We start from the raw sequence: 26,602 nt of genomic DNA, 5'->3' as shown, positions 1-26,602 counted from the left end.
GAATCACACAAACTGAGCATCATGTTTCCAACTTCAGCAACGCTGGCTATAGTTGTGCTCCTGTGTTCAGCCACCATGCAGCCTTCCACGTTGCAGTCACATCACTGTGCTTGCCAGAACAGAGGTGACCCAGAATTTATGAGGACTCATGACTTTTTTTTACTTTGGTAAAAAAAAACAAATCGACCAAACAAAATACCCTCCTCTTTCTCCCTTGGCATTAGGCTGATACTTTATGCTACATGCTTTGCCTCTCCCAAGATACTGAAGTTTGGCTACTATCAGAAAGAAGGTACTGGACTAGACTGATATGGCTCTAGCAAACCCCAAGCAGCATGTTTCTCAGTATTTTGAAATAACAATGGTACAAAACCAGCATTCTTTTGTACCAGTCTTACTAGAAATAGTATTTTAAGACTTTTATATCACTTGAAATTCACTTGTTTTTCTGAAAGTATACCAAACAAGCAAGTCAAGAATGACTGCTCAAAAATAGCTTTTCTGGAAAAAAAATACACAATGTGAAAAATTTTTAATAAGTGCCATGTACTCATTTAAAACTGTTACTTAAATAAAACCATTACTGTAAGCTCAGCCCACGTGCCTGCTCTTAATAGTATCCATGGTTTCAATGATGCAAATTTGCCTACCTACATCAAATGAAATGTGCCCACAGAAGGAGAAAAAAAATATTGTATTAATCAGTACTCTTCTCACTAGATTAGGGTGAAGTAAACCAATCAGACCTTAGAAGATAGGAAAATATGAAAGATTTTTTAACTTCAATAGAAAATTCATCTCAATGACCAAATTCTTCTCTTCCCTATTCAGAAACAGACATGAAATGTTTCAAATACTCCTCCACTCAGGTGAGGAACACGGAAGCATTTAACACTATTACTAATCCTATTATATCTTTCATTATGTTGATTTTTTAATTGCCTTACATACATTTGTTTTCACTTACTGAGAAAAAGGTTTATGCACAAAACCAAAATAATTTGTTTTTCATTAGTCTACAACTTTCAAGTCATCATACGCACATATGTTCACAGGGAAACAAAGCCTCACTTTCAAAAACCTCACTTCAAATCAACAGCTTTAGTTGAAACTACAAGGTACTACAGCAGCATTTAGTTAAATGAGGCCAAAACTTCACATGAAACAGGCAGGAAGGAGTAAGTGCCAGAAACTCCAGGTGGAAATGCATGATCAGTCTAAGCCCATCTAAGACTATGCTGTGCAGAGCAGAAGATACCTTCCTCTCCTGTACAGCATTTCTGTGAGCAGTCTTACCTGCTCAGCACTCAGAGCTAGGCTAATTACACTAAAAAACAATACCTTTTTCCCCCCAGGATGTTTTTTTGTTGGCCTCACTTGCTATATAAGCTGTCTTTCTGCTCTTAGTCAAGTAGATAATGGGAAGGTAAATAAATGCATAAAATAAAACTGAAGTTGAGTAGTTCGATTATACAAGTGTCAGCACAGCCCCTCTCTTCTTCAAAATGAATACAATAAAATTAAGGTAGCGTATTGATGTAACCAAAGTAAAATAATTAATATACAATCCTAATATCACTGTACAAAAGAGAATATTTTTTAAAAAATACAGCAGAAATGCCACAAATTAATGCTATTCATCAAATATGACTGATAAGGATATGATTCTCTTAAAAAAAAAATCCTGAAAGTTCAGACACTAGAAAGACTTCTTTACTGGTGGGAGATAAGGTAACTTCACCCACTGCAGACAGTCTATGCTTTCTTGTGTCCAACAGGCTGATAAGTATCTTGATCTTTTCTTTTATAAAAGCTGTCACTAAAACCATATAATATTCTCAAATATGTTCAATTTTATTATACTTCTTGAGAAGGACATTGGTGTAAAAAAATAGTTCTATCATTTCAAAATATCTAGAAGACAGCTAGAAGTCAAAATAGTCTGTTGAAAAAAATTCAGTCTGCAACTATTTGAACATCCAAGGAAAAGAGCATTTGCAGAAAACTTAAAAGCTCCAGAAAATCCAACTCAAGTATTTGAAAAGCACACTACTAACTTATTTTGTTTCTGCATCAGATTTTATCTTTAGCAGTTAAAAGTGGACTGTATTAAAATCATACATAAAACTTCAGACTACCACAGAAGTAATGACACTAAGTCTTCATCTCAAAGCAGCAAAATTTCAAAATAACAAAGCATCTTGAAATACATCCATCCCTAACAGGACTTCACAGACTCATATTCTATTTGAAGATGTCCTGATAAAGCTTATATAAAACATCATTGGATGTTTTACATATTAACAAATATGTAAAAAAACAATTTGGAATTCCTCATTCTGGAACAGAAATCAACTACTATTTCAGCACATTTAAAGAGACTGAGTTTTTATAGGTGAGAGTTTTACTGCAAAATAACAACAAAAAAAAAGATCATCATTCTGCTACACTTCAGTTTTTCAAAATGTACATAATTAGCTCTTAGAAGAGTTAACATCTACAATTGCTCTTAGCAACAGCTACAGAATTTATTTTGCCAAAGTGTGTAGTTAAAGTTGAAAAAAATCCACATTAGAAAACCATAAAGATGTTTTTATTACAGACAGACAAAAGCTGGAAGAAAGATTCAATAAGAACTTCCAAGACTGTAAGCATTTATCAAAAGCTTGATTATCTTACCTTTGTTGTTACAATGCACAAGCAATCCATCGTTTCAGCATAGCAGGTATCTTTCCAAACATTGAAAAGGTTTATTCTCAGTCACAGCTAAGCAACATTTCAAGAGAATAAGACCACACTTCAATAGTCAAAACAGTAGAATGCATGCCAGGTTTCCCTTTGGATGCACTCAGAGGTAGAAACACAGTGAAAGGAAAAAAAAAGCAGTCTAAAATGCAAATGCTTAAAGTTTCATGAAAGATTCTTCACCTATTTTGGTTATCTATGTCTGAAAAACTTAAGTTGATCCTTGAAAATATCTTACAAAAGATGTTAAATGTTATGCCATAACAGTAAAGTGCCTCCTTGTATTCTATTTCATATACTCCTCTTTCAGGATTACCTAACACATGAGCATCACAGGGAATCATTTGATGAACTGCAATGCAAAATTATTTTACGGTAAAAAATCTCAATTCAGCTTGTCTTAGCTGGCTACAGTTTCTAAAATGAAGCATTTGTTCAAAAATAGTTTTGGTTGCAAGCAAGTAATTCTCCTCTAACGTCATTTCAGCATTTGCAGACTGCAATATAACTGATTTCTTAGGCAGTAATGAATGGAATATTCCATTTAGAAGAGGGAGAGAAGAAAGTGGCAAGAAAAGAGTAATGCATATTGAAAGAGAAATGCTATTTTGAGCCTCAAATTAACCTAGAATTTCCTTTCCTTTTGTAAAGCTGTAATGCAGTGACAAGGCAAAGTTTGTATGCGCAGGCATTGTCTTCTCAGCCTAATTAGTACAGCTGGGAAGTGTCAAACGAGCACAAAAAAAACCCTTTCCACTTACTATGAAACACTAAATGGACCAGTTTCATATCTAGGAAACTACCTTATTACATTAGTTTCCCACAAGAGACACTGAAAGCAACTAGTTAACTCAGTTTCCACTAAGACCTTGTCCTACTAGGTCTCCCATTAACACCTGTGCTACAAACACAATTAAGTATATTGAAAAAAATCTAGAAATAATTCCAAACAATTTAATCTCTTCCACATCATTTTGCTTTTAGCCCAAAATGTACAACTACCCAAAATCATTATATTTTGCATCAGCAAACAACATTAAGATATACTGTTTATCTAGACCATTCTAACTAGTGCCTTCAAGTTTTCTGCAACTTCACTCCATTTGATTCCCTGGCTCTCCCATACAGTGGGTCAAGTGAGGCAAAGAAGAAATTAAGAAATATGGAAACAATTCTTCTTAAAATTGCACATTTTGCAGGCAGGTCATACCTTTACAGAACAAAAGAGGAAAAGGAGGACATCACATTTAAAAAAAAAAAAAAAAAAACAAACCCAAACAATCCACAAACCAAACCAAAAGCAAATCACACTCAAAAAAACCCAAATCATTCAAGAAAAGCCTGACTATATGCTTGTAAAGACAACTCTATTCATCTTCAATGGAATTTCAAGGTACATTTTATACCATTCAGCCACCAAGACTAAGCACAAAATGTCCACATGGGGGTGGGGGGGAAGTCAATCACCCCACATCATACTGGGAGCACACAAAAAAAATTGTAGCAAACACCAATGCATACTTTCATCAATATGGTACAGAGATGGATAAGCATTTGGTAAAAGCACTGAATATAAAGTATTTCCTAGCCCAGAAGCAATTTCTGCAGATTTTTCATTGGAAATATTGCACAAAGAAGTAATTAAAAAAGACTAAGACTCAAATAGTTGTAAGGTTTAGCATTGTCCTAATAAACAATAATACAGCATCTTGAAGATCAATTTTAAAACTCCTTTGAATGAGCAATGCGTTGCATTTCGGAGCTTAGCATTCAAAATGAGAACTAAGTAAGGAAATCAAAATTAAAACTACTGGAATTAAGTTATTTAATAAAATAACTCAGTATTTTTTTCCTTTAAATTGTATTGTAAGAAGCAACAAAAAAATACCAAAGAATACACCAAAACTTGAATCAAAATCATGAAATGCATGAAAAGCTCCAATTTTAATGCAGTGAAGAGTAAAAACCATTACCACTTAATACTTTCAGCCATTAAAATCACTGTTCTACTCATCTTGTGAAAAGCACTGGGATCTGCTCATGTCATTCATACTTCATGAAAATAAATGCTGACCTGTGAAGGTCCAAGTGATCCTAGTAACAATCAGTAACCACTATTCTATACAGTTTAGCCAAGGAAAAAGTGCATTTCCATTCACCACTATGTGGCATTAGTATTAAAAACAAATAATGACTCATGAGAAACACAAAGGAAAGATGTTTTTTTTCTTGCCTTGAATTATCTACCAATTCTTTCAGGTTATGTTTGGCAATCACTTTTCACATCTTTCCAGGTTTACTCTTTTTCCAGTTGGGGAGATTCTATCTACAAAGTCACCAGATAACTAAAGAAAAATTCACACACAGATAAGTGAAGCACACAAATAAATCATGTAAATGAAAACTATGCTTTGGAAAACACTAATTTTGCAGAAAAATCATTTCTTCATTTATCCACAAATTTTAAAATGTCTACAGTTATTTAAATGCTAATTTGCTCTCAGATTCTATGAGAAAACCTGCATAACACCCAGCTGTCACAGGTGTAACCAGAAAAGCAGGCTCAGCTCAGCCTTGTAAGGGGATGTCAATTGCTCAACCTCAGCATATTTTAGGAGACATTTCAAAGACTTGAGTAAAGATCAAGCACCATCATCACTGCAAGCATCTTCTCTGCTCCTTGAGTGAAGAAATCATTAAAACTGTAAGATGCTGTAACCTAATTTATCCAGTTACCTTTGAACATGGCAAGACATAGTTATTACAAGTTTTTTTAAAAAATAGTTACCATATTCACATAATTTTTTCTAAGTTCTTTATTTCTGAATTGAGAAAGGCTAAGTTTTTAGAAATAACACATTTGCATATGCATCCTGAACTGAGCACAAGGGTTTGGTTTGTTTGGTTTGCATTCAGTTGCACCAGAAGATTTTTTTAAGTTTTCGTTTAAGACTTACATTCTTTTATTTGTACTAACAGCCTGGACTTCAAGAATTAAAGGCCAACTACACTCCACTGTAAAAGTTAACACAGAGAAAGCAATGAGTCTCCTGAGTGACCCAAGACTGTTTCTGGAGAAAAGAAGTTGATATAAATAACAAACAATACACACACAGAGGACCCATTTGCTAACAGGAAGTGCAACAATCAGACACAGTATATCATCACACTAGTCAGTCCCCAATCTTTATAAATATTAAAGAAAAGGAAGGGTCTGAAGCAGTACAACAGTTCTGGGATTTTCCCAAGAACAGCTTGTTATTACTACAGGTGCAATTGCACTTGTGAAGGCCAGGTGAGCATACTGCAGTTAACCTAATTCAGAAACAGAACTACAGTATCCTGATGCATATGTAGAGTACATTACTGTAAGTAAGTACCTTTTTCTGACATTTCTCCTAAGAACACAGTTAACTGCCCCATATAACAGGGTTTTTTTCATTTTACTAGAAACCATATATCCAAACTTCTTTCCTCTAGACTATGTCATCTCATTAAGAAGTCACACAAAACTAACGCAATCTTACAAAGGTTAAAAAGACATTGCTACTTGCTTTGTAAACAAAACCAATTCACATCTCATATGCGAAAATTAGGTTAGCTTAACTCTATCCCTTTTCCAAATAGTCACGTTGACAATTATTTGCCTTTTTACAGATACTGATCAAATCAAACACAAGCCTGCAGTATGCTTTAATAGCAAAGGAGGCTAACAGGAGCTGCATTAGCAGAAACACAGTCAGTAGTATCAAGCAAAACTATTATTCCCCTTTCTTTGCTTGGCACTTCTGATAAGGCATCTAGAATACTGGCTTCAATGTTGGGCCACTCAAGATGACAAGGGTGTTTATAGCCCGGAGCACGTTTTGTAGAGGGCCACTGAGACAGGGAGGAGGCTGGAAGACTTGCCCCTTAAAGAGAGGATGAAGGCACAGGGGTATGTTTTAGCTTTGAGAAGAAAGCTCAGTGGAACCTAAATGCAGCCTTCTGGTACCTATGAGGCTATCCAGCAAACAGAGTTTGTGCGTGCTTTATGATGGAAAGACATAAGAAACTACAAATAAACTGAAATCAAGATTTCAATCAGAGATAAAGAGAAGCTTTTTCAACAGCGAGGATAGTCAAGTGCTCAGATTGGTCAAAAAGGTTTTGCAGTTGCCTTCCCTGAAAAGCTTAGCAATGATGTCACAGGGAAGAGTAATTTTAGGATTCCAGGATGTTTAGTGAGTTTCATTTTCACCCTGCCTTGAGATCAAATGTAGCTGACATCTCTAATTTCAAATGTTTTCCTTACTTCCTCCTTGACTTTCTTTTTATTAAAAGAAATTGGCAAAAGGCCTTAGAAGACAGTGAGCCAGACAGTCTCTCCACATGCCAGACACTAAACACATGGGTATGTGCAATTAAATGGGGAAACCACAGATCAAAGCACTTCAGTCGCCATTACTGACTAAATACAGAGATCTGTGAGCCCAACTGTGAGAGCAAGACACTCCAGATTTAGTTCCACCTCTTACGACAAAATATGTCGTTGGAGACAAAGTTCAGTTGGGTTTTTTCCAACATCTAAAATTACATTATTAAGGCTATTTTTAATTCAAGCTAAACAGCAAACACTTTTAAACTTTTCAGATTTCAAACAATCACAATATTAAGACATACCTTATATACCATGAAATGATTGCTGGAAATAATTTAGAAATTAAACTCATATTGAAGATTTAGCATTGTTCACACTCTAAGGAAAGGTATAACATCTCAAGGGGTCCCTGAGAAGAGTGAAGCTGGTATGCAAGGAATCCCTGGTTTCCTGGGCAACCAGCAAGGAGGCTGGGATGGAGGGGAGATTCTGTAGCCAGGCTCTGGGGGATACTGCAAGGAGAAGGGTCTTGCGTGTACTATGAGACTAATAAACCACAGGCCTGACACTCTTGGTCAACTGCCTGTCATTATTTTGACAAAATGTCATCCTTTGAGTTAGCTTTGCTCATTACTATGTCATTACAATACCAACACACACCTCCATCCCAAAGGCCAACTTCCTCCAAGGTGTAACCCCTCACTGAGCACACTCTTTGAATTTTTCTTAGCCTATACCTTTAAAAGCAAAATGAGAATTTTACACCAATCCTAATAAAGGCATTTATGACTAGAATCGAGCCCCACTCTGAAAGTAAAAAGTATTATAAAAATGGCCTAACAAAGGGGAATCAGGGAAGATCCCATCATGAATAAGTCAAGGAAGAATCTATCACTGACTCCGACTCCTGGGATCAGCTGACGGGCTGAATCTCTCTTCGCCCCTCCACAGGGATGCCTTTGGGTAAGATCTGAACTTTCAACCTACAAATATCTATATAGAGCCTCTTTCTTTCTCTTTTCTAACTTCACACACTGTATTACTCATATATATATATATATATGTGTATATATATTTGCACGTGCTTTTCTGTAGATAGTCACTGTCACTGGCAATCTATAAAAATCTGTATAATCTGTTGCTTTAATAAATTGCACTATTCATACAGCTGGGCATTTCAGTTTCTCCTTGGGTGCCACCACACCAAGTCTGGCTGTGTGAGTCCATGGAGTGCGACCAAGCTGAGTGTGCAGTGTGCTGTTAGTGCATCCACAGTCGTAATAGTTCACAGAAGGTGAACGTGACTGGACTAAGAGTATTAACTTGGATCTCACTCTGAATTTAAACCTAGCCACCCCCAGCTCCTCTGATATCTGAGGATATGCTGGAATGCACAGGGGTTTACTTTCTGCCAAACTACTTTCTCCTTTTAATGCAACTACATATATGAAAGATGTCACAACTCTTTCCTTAGCAATACACTACTCAATCAGGTCAAAGGAGATTTATACCAGTGATTTAAGTTTCACCACGTATTTCTCAAACACAAACTGACCCACCTAAAGATGGCACTACAGATCACAGCAAATAGCTGAAAAGACTGCTCCCTCCTGTAAACATACTTCTCTCACTGTCACCATCATCAAGAGATCTTGCTTTAGCTTTGTTAGCTTCTTCAAAATCAATCTTTTTCTTTTCCTGCTTTCTAATACTCAAGGCATTAACATTCCTTTCCTGCCTATAACCGTCTTGAAACTAAGGGTTTTTGGCCTCATCATCTTCTTGCACTAGACATTAAATCGAAACTGTCAAATAAGGTTCCAGGAAATACAAAACATGGAAAAGAAGACAAACTTGTGAACAAGAAGACTGCAGTCTGTAGTTCTAACTTTTTGTAACACAGTATCTGTGAAAATTAAAACTGGTCATCTTTTGATCCAGAAGGCAAAAGCAGAACTAGGCTACGTCCCATTAAAAGTCCTCGGGCAACTTAAGCTTGTATACCACTATTCTATGTATATACACAAGCACACATTGCTAAAAAGTCATTCCCAAAATCAGCTGTAGAAAGTGCTTGTAACATAATCCTTAATCACTGTACAAGAGCATTATATTCCCACCCTCAAGCAACTCTCATATATTCTATCAGTGTCAGCTGGAAGAATATTCATTTGGGCCAGAGTAACACAGCAAAAATATATCATTAAGGTACATGAAAAAAAGAGTTGAAAGGCATTACTTTCAAGGCTAACAATTTGCAAGCAAGAAAAAACTGTCCAATGCTTATCACCTACAGTTCTATCAGTCTAGCAAGCAGCAGAAGAGAGCTAAAATGATCTCAAAGCACATCTGATATGCCCATCTGGTTGTATCTAGTTAATTAACACTGAGTTGGGCAGCAGCCTTGCAAGTCTAAAAAGTGACAGTTTCTGTTAAAAAAATCTAGCTACAAACTAAGTCAAATATACTGAACAAAAGTTCTCTCCAATCTCTAGTAAATTTCAGCAAGCAAAACAAATAATTAACGATACATTGTACCAGTTGTTACGCCCTTGGGATGATTAAAACCAAATATTAAAAAAACCTGTTAAGTACCTAAAAAAGAAGCTTATTATTTAAACAAAAATCTATTAAGTCTTACAGGATAAAAACATTAATTTTCATGTACTACACATAGCAAGTATGTGCAATATAAACTGTCAATAGATAATAATTTCTCCTCAGATTTTTTAATTAGATTTCAAAATATTGAGGCAGAGGTATTGCCTTATAGGTATATGAAGAAAAAAAACCCAGTCACTGAAGAAAGAATTAAGGCAAATAAAATGTACAAGATATATGTGTAGTGTAACAAATTTCACATATATTTGAAAGCTGAAATAAGACATTTCTATAGAAAAGGAAAATGAAAGCAACATCGACCTACTACCTCTTCAAAATGGTCCACTTCACAACTGTAATACAGAAGCAGTATCTAACTAACGAAATACAAGTTTATGTTTACTGTAGGTGAGACAGTGAGAAAAGTTTGGTTTCACTTTCAGATGAATTAGTACCAACAGAAACACATGCACCTATGCTTTTAAATTCTAACAGTAAATATAAAATCTGACCTTCATGTACTGAAGGTCAAACAACTATCTGACTTTCACATGATACTCAAGACAAAAATATCTGAAGGAAGACAGGTGGTTTTTTCATAAAAGTTCAAATCTAAGACACTTAGGAAAAAAAAAGTAATCCACTACATCAAGTGGTTAGGTAATACTATGCACCATGACCAGCAGACAATACTGGAGAAGCAGTTGCATTATCCAGCAAATAGTTCATCCGAGAACATTTCTACGATGGGACTTTCCAAATTAGGCCATTTTTCCTTGCAACACATTAGTGACCTTGCCATGTCAGTGTGCCTGGTGACACTGGTGCAGTGTCACAGCTCGAGGCACATGAGACTGAAAATTAAAGAAGTAAATTCATAATTAATTTACACCTTCACATACATCTCTCCAAAATTTATAAAGATACAGGGACAACACTACCCTTTAGCTGGTAAGTTTGTCTTATTGTGGACATCTTGGTCGCAAAATATGCAAACTCCTATATGATAAGTTTTCCAGTTTCTGGAGGGGGCTGGGGGGACAATCACCATAAAGCCTGGATTTAAACAGTACTATTCTGCCTTTCAGATTTCAGCAGGTTTTCTCTATAGGTGAAGCATAAAATGTGCTACAGTAGAAACATCATAACACCAATCTCATTGTAACAGATATTTGCTTCAAGATCCCAGTTGTTGGAATTAGGAAATGTGTTTAATAAAACCAAAATGAATTGGGGACATAAATCCTCAAGTCCATCATACCGTTCGAAGGTGTATTAGATGGCGTGGTGGTTCTCCCTCAAAGACATTTAAAACGGTTATGCTACCCTTAAAGACCTTCAGTAAGGGAGACTATCCCATATATAGCTATTCTGGTGCTTCGGAAAACATTTAAAACATTTTTTACTAAGCCAACCTCATACATTTTGTATAGGTACAAAATATTCTTTCCTTACATTTGCCTAGAGGCACACGAGAATTTCTGTTTACCAACTAAGTGTTCAATTCTTTTAAGCACCACCAAGTCTTTCCATCAGTCTTCCTTTTCAAGCTTTAGATTTTCCTTGACAACCTCTCTTGTAAGAACTAATTCTTCCACTTCTTTTTTACACCATAGTACCTTAAATTTGACAATATCTCCAGCAAAGCCTTATGCAGACCATGCAGTTCTACACCACACTTACGTCAATTAGGTGGGGTTTTTTGCATGTATTAACATAACATGGTTAACTCACTTTAAGATTCAAAAAAATAAGTGGCTTCTCAGAAAATATATGGATGATAACTACTCAGCTTCTAGGGGTGCTACTTAGTACAACCCAAGTGCAGGACGGTGTATGTGGTCCTGCTGAAATACAGTCTGCCCAGGGACTTGTCCCTGGCGAAGCTGATCTTTTAGCTACTAGCCACTATTTATTTTAAAAGAACACAACTCCTGGAACTCTCCTGTAGTTTTCTTCAAGGCATTTCTGACATGTTTCATAGTAGCTCAAATATGACAAATTTCAGAAAAGCTACATTTTTTTTTAACTGCACAAACTCACTAGCACACCACATGTTTGCTTTTGTTCTGCAGCTGGTAGACCTACAGTCCAAACAGCCTCTATTGATAAGAGTTCACTCAGTAAGGCATCCTAACCATTAAGTCTGATGCAAAAATATTCAAGCAACACTATAACTTTGACTTGGGCAGACAGATCTTGATTAAGTGGAATTATAGCTATGTGCATTTGCCAGCTCAGTTTTCTCATCTCTCACTTGCAATAACTGGATTCAGATAGTTTTACAGGAAAAGAAAGTTCTTCCAGAACACAGTTGTTAAGTAGCAGAGAATTTCTTATTAACAGATTGAAAAGTTTACTACCAGAAAGATCTATTTTCCAAATTATTAATGAAGTAATAACTGGAAAGTCATCAGTATGAATGACTATAAACATACTAAGCCTGTCAGTGAGGTTCCAAATTCAGAGCATAAATCCATTTTAATGGTCACTTAATGGTATAGTTGACAAACAAGTTTATAAATTTTTGACTAAGCAAAATGCACACATCTGTTATTAAACATTTCAATAATTAAATCCCCTAAGACTATTGATCTTAATAAAGTCGGTTTCCTACAGAAGTTAATATTTTATTACATGAAAGCAGTGTAGAGAACAGTGTTGAGCTAACAATACCAACAAGAAAAATGAAACATTTCTATATCATACCTCTACACTTGGGCTAAGGCTGCTCGGCAGTGTTTCTGATGTGACTGTTGTGCTTGGAAGGCTAGAGAAGTCCCAGGTATTCACAGGCTGTATTGGTTCAGATGGCTGTGAGTGATCAATGCATTTTGGGTTGTCCAATAAGGTCACTTCGTAAAACTCTTGAATATCTAATGATGTGAAAAAAAATGACAAGTTAGGCTTTGAACTTACTATAACAATCTGATTTTAACATCTTCCTTCTGCAAAACAAGCTCAGTATTTACTATCTACCTATTACAAGATGAACCTGTATCACCAATATCACCCAAACCTCTTAGAGTGAATCTATATCTTGTCGATGCCCCGTATCTCAGAGCTTACGTGTCCCTACTCACTTTGGGCTTCTGCCACTGACCTCAGCAATATGATTTGCACAAGGAACAGCAGAAGCATATGGTATAACTGCAGTGGAATAGTGAGATAGGTATCTATGCTTCAAGTTAGGATATACATAATTTCTGATAATGTAGCCTTTCGTTACGTGAAATCTACTCTTTGGGGGCAATTTTAGAAGGTACTTTTTGTGGTATATATATTAACTAAATTACTACAGAAATAGAAGCACACTAATGAAATCAGCAAGACCAAGAACTTGCAAGAAGTTAGGAAAAAAAGACATTGATCAGGATGCTCTTTCAGTCTAGGTTAACAGAAACAGGATGAAACATTTAAAAGTATGAATTACAAGTCATACTTATGACCTAATAAACAACTTTTTTTACAACCCTGAAGACTCAACTGGAAACTTCTAGAGAACAAGAATCTGGCTGCATTAGTATGTTTTTTTTACTTACATCCTATCCACTATATGAAGCACAAATAAAAATAACCTTATCTAAAGACGATCAAAGCTGTTTCTATGAAATACTAGCATATGAAACCTGCCACCACAACTGTAATCACATCTGTAAACACATTAAAAAAACCCTAAATCTGAGAAGGAACAGACTAAGGGAAGGGCAGACAAATGAGGTTGTCTTCTAAAGCTTTTAGTCTCTTCTTCAAAGTAAAAATCTGCTAAACAGGAGTTGTAAGCTCAATGTCTTTAATTACACCAACTTCACAGAAAAAAATATACAGCCACAGTTAGCCCAAGAGTAGGACTCAGACACGAATAAGGAACTCTCATTTGTAGAATCTTGTAGCTTTTCAGTAGCTGCCCAGAGTGTGTAACAGAGGCACAATAACTAATTCCTTAAGAGAGCTCTACCGCTAAGGAAAGACCATTCAAACAAATCTTACTGTTGCTGGTCTTCTAGTCTTAGACATTTTTATTTCAGATATTGCACTCTTGCCCTGTATCAGTTCAGAAAACTGCAATCTCAAATTCCATTTGTATCTTTTCTGAGCAAGAGTCAAATTCCTATCAACTGCTTACATTAATTTTTAAAGTTACACTTGCTCTTGGCACTGCTGATTGGAAGAAACAGCAGTGAGGGTTGCGGAAGACGTTAAGTGACCTAGATTACACACAAGCAAAGCAGCCTAAGAGATACAAATTGCCTTTAAATCTATCTTTCACATTAGCTTCCTCAGTCACAAGTTTGTCTCGTAGCAATATTAACATTAATACATCAATCAAGCAAAGCAAGTAAAGATTTCCCCTCCACCACCAATAGAGTACTTCATAGATTAAAACAGGCAGTGGACTAAGTTGATTCTATAGCTGCAATCCACAGCAACTAAGCCAGGAAAATCACTACATTATTTATAGGAAAGGGTTATTTGCGAAACTGTTTTGCAACAGAAATCTAGGACACCAATTCTCAATTCCACTACTATTCTTCCAGTGTCCCTGCCAGTGGTGGTAGGAAGGTGGCCATTTATTCATATGGAAGGATGACTTGTTTCAAAAAGTACATTATTTCCCATACATTGAAAGGTGTCATAAACACCACTTAACATAGCAATTAGTTCCTGTTCATCCTGAACTTGCTTCAAATCCACAGACAAGTTTCTAGGAACTTAGTGTCTACATGATAACAAGTACTTTTTTTTAAAAAAAGTTTATGTACATTATTTAGAATGCAAATATTAAGCACCTACAAATATAGGCAAGCAGTCTATGCACCTGAATACATTTGATCTGCACAAAATGAATGAATGAATGCTAGACATTTACATTTTTTAAAGCTAGAAACTTGGGTCATACTAAATTCAACCTAAAGACATATTAATTCTAACATTTTTCTAGTTCCTACAAATAATAGGTGGGAATTTCTGTTATATTTATGGTTAGATTCTTTTTTTCAAGTTAGATGCCCTTTTTTCATGTCCCAGCCCCTTCCTCTCATATTAACTCCCACATAGATTATATCTAAAGGTAAGTTACAGAAAAATAATTCAGATCCTATACCACACAACAGTAAAAGAAAAGACAGATGGGGACCATTAAAAGAATAGCTAACTGACACTGAAAAAGTAGGAGCACAAAATTCCAGGATAGCCGTAGTTGACAAAAAGTGATTAATGGTAAGCAAAACAGAAAATAATCCTGGAATTACGTCACCTTACAAGTAAAACCATATTAAGTAGTTAAATTAGCAATGTTTGACAGCAACACGAATAAACATCTATACAAAACAAGTAACAGATTAGCAGTTCTGAGAAGAATTCTTAACATATGAAAAATAAAGTTGTTTTCCTTAAATTACTAGTAACGTGAAAAGCTTTGGTTACAGTGGTTACAAACACTATTTTCAGTATTCGTTACAGTATAAATTGGCCAACTACAAGCAGTGTAGTTGTATTTTTTCCCCCTTCTCATATTCTTCACTTAGTTTTGTTCTTTGAACAGGCCTATTCACCAGTAATGTGATACACCAGCAGCAAAAACTGCTCCCTCTTTAAGCAAACAAAGAATATCTACTGAACATAAATGGAAACTCAAATCAATTTCACTAGGGAGTTCCTGGTTCACTAAAAACCACAACATGGTAATTAAAAGTACAGTAAAAATGCAGAAGCAAACAATTTCTTATAGTATTTCCTAAATTAAAGAGGTATATTTGATGGAACTTCAAAAGCCTTCATCAGTTCTGTCTAGTGGATCTGCCTCCAAGGACAAGGATTCCAGCCAGCAACATGACACCGTTCCTTCAGATACATTTCTTCCCCACTCCTTAGAAATGAGATTAAGGCCTCTGCTTGCCATTTCTACTGGTATGTGGTGTGTCTGATACTTTCTGCTGTATATTCAGAGAGTACACTTGTACCAGGGCAATTTAAGAGCAGTGCAAGTTCTAACAATCTCATTGTCGAGCCAAGCTCGCCACATATACCTTTCCATTCTAAAATGCAAAGGAGAAGGGTCATCTCCCTCAACCTGATGGCAATATTTACCTAACGCTGCCCAGGATACTATTTCCCACCCTTTGTCCCAAGGGCACACTTCCTGCTCACGTTCAACCTCCTGTCCACCTGAGCAAAACCACTTTCCAGTGGGGTGGTACATAGCATATAATGGTACATAGGATTGTTCCTGCCCAGGTGCTGGACTTTGTACTTCTGTTGAACTCCATGAGTTTCCTGTCAGCTCAGATTGCCCATGGCAACATGACACAGCAGGATTTGTGTGCTCCAGCTATAGTTAATTCTGTACTGACATTGATGAGGTATTCCTTTCTAATTGATGTTTAGCAGTAGAACAAATCAATTTCAGTCAAAGCTAGCAAATCAGAAAACCACTATATATATAGACTTGCATCAATATACAGACTTTACTATTCAAAGCATTTCAATACCAGGTTTGTCTGGGAGAACCTTGATACCTCAGACTTGTAAGCAACCAAGGAGCTTATGACTTCTTCCAGAAATTGACTTATTCCAGTTTAGCGTTTCACAAGAAGATCCATCCATGTGAGCAGTTCCTTTCACATCTCTCATTGGTCTGCTTCTTCTCAGACATTAACTCAAAGATAGCACATGCAAATGCCTGGTGTTTTCAAATATGTGTAACTTCATAAACAAATAAGTTTGCTAAGAATTTGACTACTTGCACACTGTCCAGGAAGAGGTTTCATCTCCTTACAAATTATTTCTCCAGGAGGGCAGGGGGAAGACAGGCAGGCATGGTGTATGAAGGGGTAGCAAAGACTTAGGGCTTCCTGCCAAAGCACCTGAAGCACTGAAGGCTTACATCTTAGAACTACTAGAAAGGAAAAACATGCTATTTCCATTCAGGGCAATTTGAGATATATGGCATCTGCCAAATTCTTAGCAGCCCTACATAATGAATACATAGACTAAACGTAAATAGAAATAAAAGTAGGGTCATTATCATTGTCATAACAGGCAAGAGTCTACCAACGCTACAGACTTTCATTCTTCAGTTGTAAAGCAACTCCTACTAATTCAAAGGACATCTCAATTCTTCATGCTTACTTCACCCACTGCTCTACCAAGCTAAGAGTATCCATTTAACATAAGTAAAACAAGACTTGAAAAAGTATATTAGTGATGACCAAGAAAATACAAAACACAAAGAAAAGCTTCATATCCATTAACCAAGTCGATGACCAGAGTCAACCAAATATTCTCATTGTGTATTCATTGGTTGTGTTACATCATGGTTTGTGTGTTCAGTCAAAAATAAATGCTTGCATTCATACTGTGAAAAGTTAAAACCAGACTCATAACAACCCATGTAATGTCCCTTTCAGGGCTGGTTGTTTTGGTTGGGATTTTTCTTCTTTAAAAACCTAAGCCAACTACTGCTGTGCACAATCAAGACTTCTTAAAAAAAAAAAAAAAAAAAAAAAAAACGCTCACCAGACATGTTCTGCTCCACAAGATCCTTTTCTACAAACTACAGCATCCAACTACTCATCCTTATTTCCCCGAACTGTGCCCTACCCTTTAAACCCACCTTCCACATACACCCCCCTTTGCTTAACTCAAATTCCAGGAGATACTATTTCCACTTCCAAGACAAATGCTCCTTAATTCACACTCAAGTGAAACCACCCTCACCTATTTTCTGATCCAGTTGTTTTGTTTTTATTCCTCTAATACTTTTTACAGTCAGACACATTCAACTCCTTGCCAGCCCGTCCACTTACATCTTCCAAACTGTTCATTCATATTTTCCTCTTTGCTCACTAACTTCCCCACCATATCCTCACGTTGTCTCTCATGACACAGCCAAAACTTGTCATAACAATCTCCTACTGTTTAAACTCTTCCAGATTTAATACCACCTCATGACCCTTCAGCCACCAATCTAAGACCAAAATAAAATAAAAATACCAACACAAAACTAGAAACCACCACATAGACCCAAACTAGGAATGAACTCCCTCTCCAAGTATCTCAACACTACTTGCAAATCACCCACCAATATAATAATGTCCTTTTTCTTCTTAAAACGATATATATTTCCTACTGTCTTTAGTGGTAATAAAAACCTGTCAGGAACAAAGGTGGTGTTACTGTTAAGTCTTATAAATAAGATGTCCCCTAAATAGTGTCAGCACTGAACTGAGGACATTTCTCTCCAAATGTGTTTAAGAAATTAAACTGTTTTTTGAATAAGTACACTCAACACTCCAGTGTGCAACACATGCACACACTGTTTAGAGGAGACAGCACAAGCATTGGTCTCTTCTCCCAACCATGTGCTCACAAACTCCAAGGTAATTATCTGGCACTGGGGGCAACAAAACGCTGACAGCACCACACAGCAGCATCTCCAGCAGCTGTAACACTTGTACATTTCCTGCTGCAAAACTTTAACAGAAGTTACTAAAAACAGGACTTAAATTTGTCATGTTTTTACAATGGGTACTCTGACCTTTTAATTTCAAGTCAAAGTAACTTTTTTTTTTTTTGAGGACATGTCTGGGAAGATATTCACACATGACAAGATTGCTACAAAAGTTTTACCAAATTGCTCTAGAGCCTACCCTAACTTGGAGGAAGAACACGAAACAAAGGAGGTGATTCTAGTGTCAGCCCTACACCTCCTGCAATCTCCAGGTTCTTGCAAATTTGGCCTAGTTATAATTCAGGAAACCATCTGTGCATAGAAACTACTAGTGTGCTGCTAGAGTTTAGTTTCTTTGAAGATTCATTCCACCTAAACCAAAACAAGCACCATGCCTCAAAACACAGGCAACCAGATGCACAACATGCACATAGCATCCCAGCTGCAGAGTTGCACGAGATATTCTGCCCTTGTTGCTGGTATCGCCATGTAAGCAGCCTCAAGATGACCAAATATCTTCTCTTGTGCACTTCCTCTCCCTCTATATTGTACCCTAGCACTGAAGCAAATGTCAGGGGAGATTAGGAGCAAAATCAGGTACATAGCAGCACAGGAGGAGATGGGCATCACAGACAGGGATATAAGCAAAAGAACACAGGAAATAAAGGAGGAGGACAGAAGATAACTTTCCCAGAATCTCACAACTATACTATTTGTTTCCAATTCCAACTTTCGTTTTAGTCCTTGGATGAATAGCAGATTTATTGACAAAATTTCTTGCCAATAGCCCCTTTAAACAGTAACCCTGTGAAGAGAATACTCTAACTGACACATTCTACATTGCAGCTATTCAACACTGAATACACACTTCGTATAATGACCACATGGACAGTCTTTTGCCATAATACTATTTATCTGCATACCTGTAGCTACTCAACTTACAGTGGGTCTTACATGCTATTTTAGGCTACTAAAAGCAGCACCTAATCCTAAAAATTCAATACACTGCACTGTCACACATAATACAGCACAGAACGCACTTAAAAAAGCATGCACACAACTCCAAAACTTTCTAAGTTACCAAACTGCATCACATACATGCAAAACAACAAATTGTTCTTTAAAAAGGAGGGGCACTGAGACTATTCCATCATTATTAGGTTCCTTGAAAACATGAAGTTTTTGTAAGAACTGGGACATTCTGAAACAACAACAAACAACGTAGCAGAAACATACTAACCATGCCCAAGTTAACACTCCAGTCATCTAGACACCAACTAAAATGTTTTCTCCTCCATCTGAATAAATACATTAAAATAATAAAGTACATAACTACCTTGGAAAACACAACCCTCTGTCAAATCTCTCTGAACCTGACCAACCTATGTATATGTTTAGGAAAGAGAGCACAGCAAGCATTAATCATAGTATATCCTTGGGAAATCTGTCCAAAAAGCAAACATCTAAAGTTGCAAGAATTACATTCCACAGACATTTCAACCTCAAATATGAGCAATGATGTTTTATTACAGGAGTCACAATGTAGGGGAAAAGTTAAACATACAGCAAAGGTAAGATTTCTATGTGAAAATACCCTATTTCCCATCTACAACAATTTCAGTAGGATTCAACGTCACAGAAGATCTAATTCTCTCTAAACCTTCTTCTTATTAAAAAAGACAACAAAAACAATACTCAAAAACCATCTAACTACATCTTCTACTCACTGTCAAGAATTTCTGGATTCTTAATGCAAATGTTATTCAACTGAGTCTCGAAAAAACATGCTCTAGGGCCTCAGTAACATTTAGAAAATGGGAATCAGTTCACAAAGTAGCCTTCCTCAAGTTAACTGAGGAGCAGCCTTACACAATGGCACGTATCCACAATTCAAATTCTCTAGAAGGCTTTAGCTAGTTTGAAAATTAAATGTATCATCATGCTATATGCTCTACTAACTATATCACTGGAATAGAAGCTCATACTGAAGTTTCCCCAAGAGGAAATACTTTTGGTTCCCTGAAGAACAACTTTGGTTTATGAAAAAGAGTTTCAACTTTAACTGTGTCCAATTTCAATTTAGCCAGCAACTAAAGAAAATATTTCCATCTTGGCTAATTGAGAGGGAACTAAGAAAGCAAGGATGACCACAGATATGCCACACACAGCTCAGAGAACTGGGGCTGTGTGCCATCTAGCAGGAATACGGTCAGAAGAGTACTCACCCAAATCATTCTACTTAAGTCTAAATTCCAGGGTTGTTTCTCCAGTTCAGAAAGTCCATGTGGACAGAGCTGAGAAAGTTGCAGTGTGTTTTCTTTTTCTGGTGTGTAAAAACTTAAATGCATTTTTAATATATTCTGTCCAATTCATAAAGCTCATGAATCCAAACTATGGCTAAAAACCCAAATGATTACAGGGGGTAGCTGTTCTTTGGTTCTGTAAAGATTACTGAAGTCACTTCAATTTTTTTTTTCCAAATTTCCCACCCTGTTTATTTAGTGGTGTGAACAGCCAGCACATAACCAGAATTAGAGGCAGATCTTCATGCATCAGGACTCCAAGTGAAATAAACCAGACTAATTTATACATACAAAATTCAATACATCCAACCTGCCCTAGTAAAATTCACCATTTTATGCCAAAAAGCCAAAGCCTTTACAGCTATAAAATAATACATTAAAACACCCACTTAAGACAGACAAGGCAAGAAAGAAGGCAAAAAAGGCAATGCAGCCAACTTCATTGACCAGGGTATGTAGAGACTCTTAGAATTCCTTGTGCAATTGGAGTTAGTTATTGTAAGGAAACTGACTATTGAAGTAGAACTACTTCATGTTTCTAGCAATAACTAGTAGTATTTTTACTTTTAGAAGACTATTTAAATATGGTCAGCTGCAGCACACAATCCATTAAAAACAGATTTTAATCACACAAAAAGATTCCACGTATAAACAGAAGTTTATTGTTTTCTCCCTCAGCTATGTTAGACTTACACAAATGTTCTTCTTATTTTCAAAGAAATAAATACACCACCCATCTGGACCTTTACAAGAACCTGTACCTTCTAAGAAGGCACAAGGCACCTACATTAGAAACAGAATTTATCCACATATTCACTACTTGAAGACAAATATCACATTCCATTCAAGTCTATCCTATGCTTCCATACATGGATATCTTTGGTCTGTTAATAAAAAGTGACTCACCTGTCCAATTATCAGAACATTAACATCAAGCTATGTTAACTAAAACCAAGAAATCAGAAGCTATAAAAGGCACCCCACAACTCCAAGACTGCATGAGAGGGAATTTACTTAAAACTGACAATATTCTTAAGCTGACTTTTACTACAAAACATTGGTATTCGTTTAATTAAAGTACTAGACATTGTTACATTTGGCCTATTGAAGCAATGAAAAACACAAAATTATTGCAATATAAATTTCATAACACTGGTTATTCACAGTGACTAGTTATTGCTGTAATTTGAATGATTTAAAGCCATAATTACACATTTAAGAACAAGGTCAAGTTTGTAGACTGCTGAACTAAAATTTTATTGATAGACTCAAGAGGAGAGGACAACATCAAAGAAGGCTCAAATATGAAATATTCTTCGGCATCCAAATAGAAATCCAGAAGAAAAATGCTTTTAATTCCTTCCTGTGTTGAAGGATATATGACATATTGATAAGTCACATCAATAAATCTGTATTTTTCAGGGATATTTAATTCTCTCCTTTATAATCATACAATGGTAAATGTTGGAAGGGAACTCTAGAGATTTAGTGCAACTCCCCTGCTAAAACAGCAGATACATTTCTGTACATAATGTCTATTTATTGCTTGAAAGAACAGCATTTGATTGCCAAGTTAAAAACTGTACTAAAGAAGATACATGAAGTTGACAGTAGATCCTGCCTGCAGCTTTCAGAAATGTTCTCACCTACCATGGACAGGCAGGTCTTAGATGTAGTGCAGTAACTTGGCAGAAAAAGCAGAAAATAAATGAATTACATTATTGTTCAGTATTATTTCATTAAAAAACCCCAGAAACTAGAGATAGCACACTTTCTGGAAGAAGCATCTATAGGAGAACTAACTTGGTAGTTGAGTTTCAAATTTTGCAGAACAGCATTGACTATTTAAGTTGGGAACACATCACATCTCCTCTAAAAGGCACACTTAAAAATTATCCATCAAATAACAAGAAATTCAGCATTCCAGGTAAGCCTAAGCTGCATCACAACTGAGCACTTCATCCAGGTCTTCATGGAACGAGGCCAGGTAGTAGCAAACTCAAGGTCTTCCCAGTAACTGCAGCCATCCTCCAGACCACATCTTTTCTAGGGGAACCCCTCACTATAAAAGGGAGGCAGGGGAATCCTCCCCATCAGGAAGTAGCTGCACCATAAAAATATGTTTGCATGAAAACAATAGCCTGGAGCAGCCTGCCTTGAATAGGAACTCCCTGAACTTATTTCCACAGAAAGGAGCAGGAGAAAGGAGAAAGACTGAAGCTGACAGCATAAATTGCTTGGAAAGTACTAACCTGCTATGTTAACACCTTTCCAAGAAGCAGTTTGGGAACATATGCATACACACTGTAATAAGCAATCACACAGTAAAACAGTAAATGGAAAATTAATGCAGCACACCCAAGAAGCATGACATCTATTGTGTGTGCATAGATGAATTCAACTTGACATAAAGCTAGTCACATGGTTCAGGAAGGTACAACTTCTCACAAGGCCAGAAAATGGGCCAAGTAGCCCACCCAGGCAACAACACATTCCTGATTTCTGCTCTTGCAGAGTGAAACCAACAGGCATGAGGTTGCCTGTTGTTTCAAGCTTACTAAGTGTGGAGTTATTACAGCAATGAAAATCCATATGTGGATATGAGAAGAAACTACATCTTGCAAGTTAGAATATCAAAGGCTAATAGATCAGTATCATAATCAATGAAGGGGAGAAAATGGAATTCTGCATCGATCTTCAAGACAGTTTAAAAAAGCCTCACACACATATATGCACCCAGAATAAAAGCAGTCAACATTAAAACTTGACAGGTGAAAATAAAAAGTGCAACAGCAGTACGTAAAGCTTTTGGTATGACAAAATATTTTGATCTACCAATGAGTGAATTCAATTCACACATGTCCCACAAAGATTATTAACCAGCTCCATGATGAAAAGCTAGACATATCAACTGACTACTGCAGAGATACGCATAGTTCCTCAAAGTAAAAATTTCCTGTAACTGACCTATTTCCTCAACTACATAAGAAAACCCGAGAAAGATTATACCTTCTGAAAACCTACATAAAATGAAATAAATGCTCCAGAAGAAAATATTCTACATGTAGCATGTTTATGATCATTCCTGTTTCCATAACGTAGATTCAAAGCAGCTGCAGTAAAATGAAGATGCACACCTGTATGATACTAACCATGCACTATGCCAAACTACACATTTAGCTACAGTGCTCCTGTACAATTCAGATACCGCTTACTTCATAAAAGTAAGGGATGTAGAACTTGACAAATTTTACTCTTAAAAGTAAACTAACAAAACCCTTTCATTCATTAGATCCCACAAAGCAACAACCGATCAAGGAGAAACCAGATCTCACAGCTTTCCTGAGGAAGTTTCCAAATAAAGTCAGCATTCTGCAAGCTGTGTTGGTCCTCAATTTTTTTTCCAAGCAGACATGCAGGAAATTCCAAATTACATATAAGTAGTTCAACAAGACTTATGGGAACATTTCAAGTAAGACACTACAAATACTCTAAACTACGACTTACTATTGTTTTCACTGCACTTTAATATGCAATAAACTAAGGAGAAAAGATCACTCTAGTATTCCATGAATTGTTAAAGGTTTCTTCTCATTTATGTGAAGTTAACTTTGCACTTCAGATACATACTTTGTGATATTTTGAGATTAAAAGTCATTTCAACTCATTCATTAATTCATTCATTGCTACATGTAGACTCACAACAAAAGCAACAACAAAAAAAATACTTAGAAAATGTTCACATGAATGAAGATATGTGGAAACACAGTCTAAAGCAATTTGTAACATGGCACATACACAAAAAAAATGCAGCACAGTTTTAAGCACTTTGGGACAGTCAAAAGCCTCAAAGAAAGTACGTGAAACAAGTGAACTGTTGATCTGTAAAAGCACGTGTGTTACTATACAAAACAAAACAACAACAAACTTCAATACGCCTTCTAACATAAGGGCAAAGCACATCTTCTCCTGCAAGTGACAGCAGAAGCAAGAAGCGGCCGGCTTAAGCATAAACTAAAAGAAGTCTGCCTTTACCTATCAAAGCCTGAAAAAGGTTACTTTGGAAGATGCTGATGACACGCTCAATGGAGTTTCGCAGCTGCCGGTCCTCCGCCTGGCTCAGCTTGGAGCGGTATTCCTCCAGGAGGCGCAGGGCTCGCTGGGTATCTGCAAGCGGAGACCAGAGACACCGGTGACCCCGGCGCACCAGGTAGGAGGACTGGGGATGCACGCACCGGGGATGCAACAAGCCTCCACGGTCGGGACCGCCCCAGCCCAGCCCGGCAGCTCCTTTGTTCGCAGCTGGGAGAGAGCGAGCGGGACCGTGCCCCCTCAGCAGGCTCGCACCGCCCGTGGACCGCCAGCTCCCGGCAGCCGCCCCTCCTCGCCCGTCCCGCGGCCGCGGCAGCTGTCAGGCAGCGACTAGCAGCTGCCGGAGCCCTGGGGCAGGCGGTGCTCACCTTGCTTCCTGACGGGCATGGCGCTCCGGGGCCGCGGCGATCCCGCCGGGGCTCCGCCTCACAAACTTTGAGCCCGACTCGGGGCGGCGCGGCAGGGGCGGCGGCGCGGCTCCCCCTGCCGGCCGGGGGCTGGGGGGCGGCGGCCGCCCCGCCCGACCGACCCACCGGCCGACCCGCACACCCGCCGGCCGGCGAGCGAAGCGGCTCCGCTCGGAGCTCCCGCCGGCACCCGCCGCGGTGTCTCCGCGAGAGCCGGGCTGCGGCGGGCCGGGCGGCGCGGGGCAGCGCGCGGGGCCGGGGCGGGCAGGGCTGGGTGCTCGCGCCGCCCGCCGCCTCCCGCTCACACTGCTCACAAATTCCAAACTTTCCAGCCAAAATGGCGGCCTAGAGGCGGTGGGGAGCGCACCCCCCCTCCCCACGTGACCGGGCCCGGCGGCCGCCCAATCAGGGCTCAGCTCGGCTCGGGGCCGGTACCTAGTCGGCGGGGCTGGGGGGGAGGAGGAGGCAAGGTGAGCGCTCGCCGCCCGCCTTAAAGGGGCCGGCGTGGAGCGGGCTGGCCCCGCCCAGGCCCGCGCGAGGAGGCGGGGGTCCGCGAGACCCGTCCCTCACGGCCCGAGCGCCGGGCCGCCCCGCACCGCCCACCCCCTCCCGCCGGCCGGGGCGGCGCAGCCTGGACACGCGGTCTCCCCGAGAGAGCCCTCGTTCAGGTGCCCCCGCTGCGGACGTGAGGCTCTCCCCGCCGCGGCCGAGCCGCGGTCCCGGGCACGCCGCTGGTGACGGCCGGCGTGTGCTCTGGCAGGGCGGGACGGCTACAGGTGTGCTGCCGGAGTTACTTGGCAGGATCGGTGTGCTCCCCTTTAGCTGCCGTTTACCGAACGTGCCTGCCTGGGCAAAAAAGGGGCTAAATAACTGTGTGGCACTGATGCTGCCAGAGTCCCAGGCATAGATCAGCTTCTAGTGTCCTGCCTGCTGTGAAAATACAGAGCGAGAGATGGTCCTTGCTCCGGGAAGCTGATACCCTAATTACAAGGCGAGGTCACAGGGACACCCTGCAGACCTCCCTGGCCTACACAAGAAGCAATACCCGGAGCACTGGCATCCACCTGTTGCTGGTTTTTTCTTTTAGTCATCTTGGCAAAGAATAGCATGAGAAGCGTGTATTTGAAAGAGGATGAAGAAATAGCTTTGCTGCAGTTAACAGAGTGTAAGGTTAACGTAAGGACACCATGGGAGAAAGCAGAAAAAGCCCTGCTTCCTTCAGAAATGAGCCAAAGAGGTTGACATCGTGGACCGATCAGAATCATGAAAGCTACTTTCTCAAACCAGAAATGGTAATGAGGGGCCTTCAAAAGCAATACAAAGTTTCCTTTTTTGTGTGGTAGCGAGGAGGAGACAGGTCATAGAAATGTGTGACTTGGAAACACCCATGAGTTAAATGACCTTTGAAGCATGTGCCCAGTAAAGGGACAATGTGTATTAAAACCAGTCAGTACCTAAACTCAAAAGCTTGTACTGAGGTTGAATGTTACTCATTTCTCCATCAGATGGATAATCAACCACAACCTCATACCTGAAACTCTTCAAACCCTGTATATATGTGTACATGAGAGGCAGACAGAAACCTGAAAGTTCAAAGCCAATCCTACTGATGTGATTTTTTTGATCTAGGTTTGCAATTCCA

The 26,602-nt window shown here is 38.5% G+C and overlaps 1 protein-coding gene across 6 annotated transcripts in view; it reads right to left on the bottom strand.

Moving 5' to 3' along the window:
- Positions 1-25,051, bottom strand: part of DLG1 (discs large MAGUK scaffold protein 1) — a 144,891-nt gene extending 119,840 nt beyond the window's left edge. For 3 of the 6 annotated variants that reach the window (XM_062006201.1, XM_062006202.1, XM_062006204.1), the window contains exons 1-3: positions 24,922-25,051; positions 24,497-24,628; positions 12,416-12,582 (exon numbers count right to left, since the gene is read on the bottom strand). In XM_062006201.1, the coding sequence (XP_061862185.1) occupies positions 12,416-12,582; positions 24,497-24,628; positions 24,922-24,940 (318 nt within the window). In that variant the 5' untranslated portion in view covers positions 24,941-25,051. The remainder of the gene's footprint in view (positions 1-12,415; positions 12,583-24,496; positions 24,629-24,921) is intronic. The other 3 variants (XM_062006198.1, XM_062006199.1, XM_062006200.1) reach the window with 1 other exon arrangement.
- Between the last annotated feature and the right edge of the window lie 1,551 nt (positions 25,052-26,602).

Source organism: Colius striatus, chromosome 12, assembly GCF_028858725.1.
Source record: "Colius striatus isolate bColStr4 chromosome 12, bColStr4.1.hap1, whole genome shotgun sequence".
Lineage (NCBI taxonomy): Eukaryota > Metazoa > Chordata > Aves > Coliiformes > Coliidae > Colius > Colius striatus.
The sequence above is the reverse complement of the archived record's forward strand: the minus strand, read 5'-3'. Positions and strand labels throughout refer to the sequence as shown.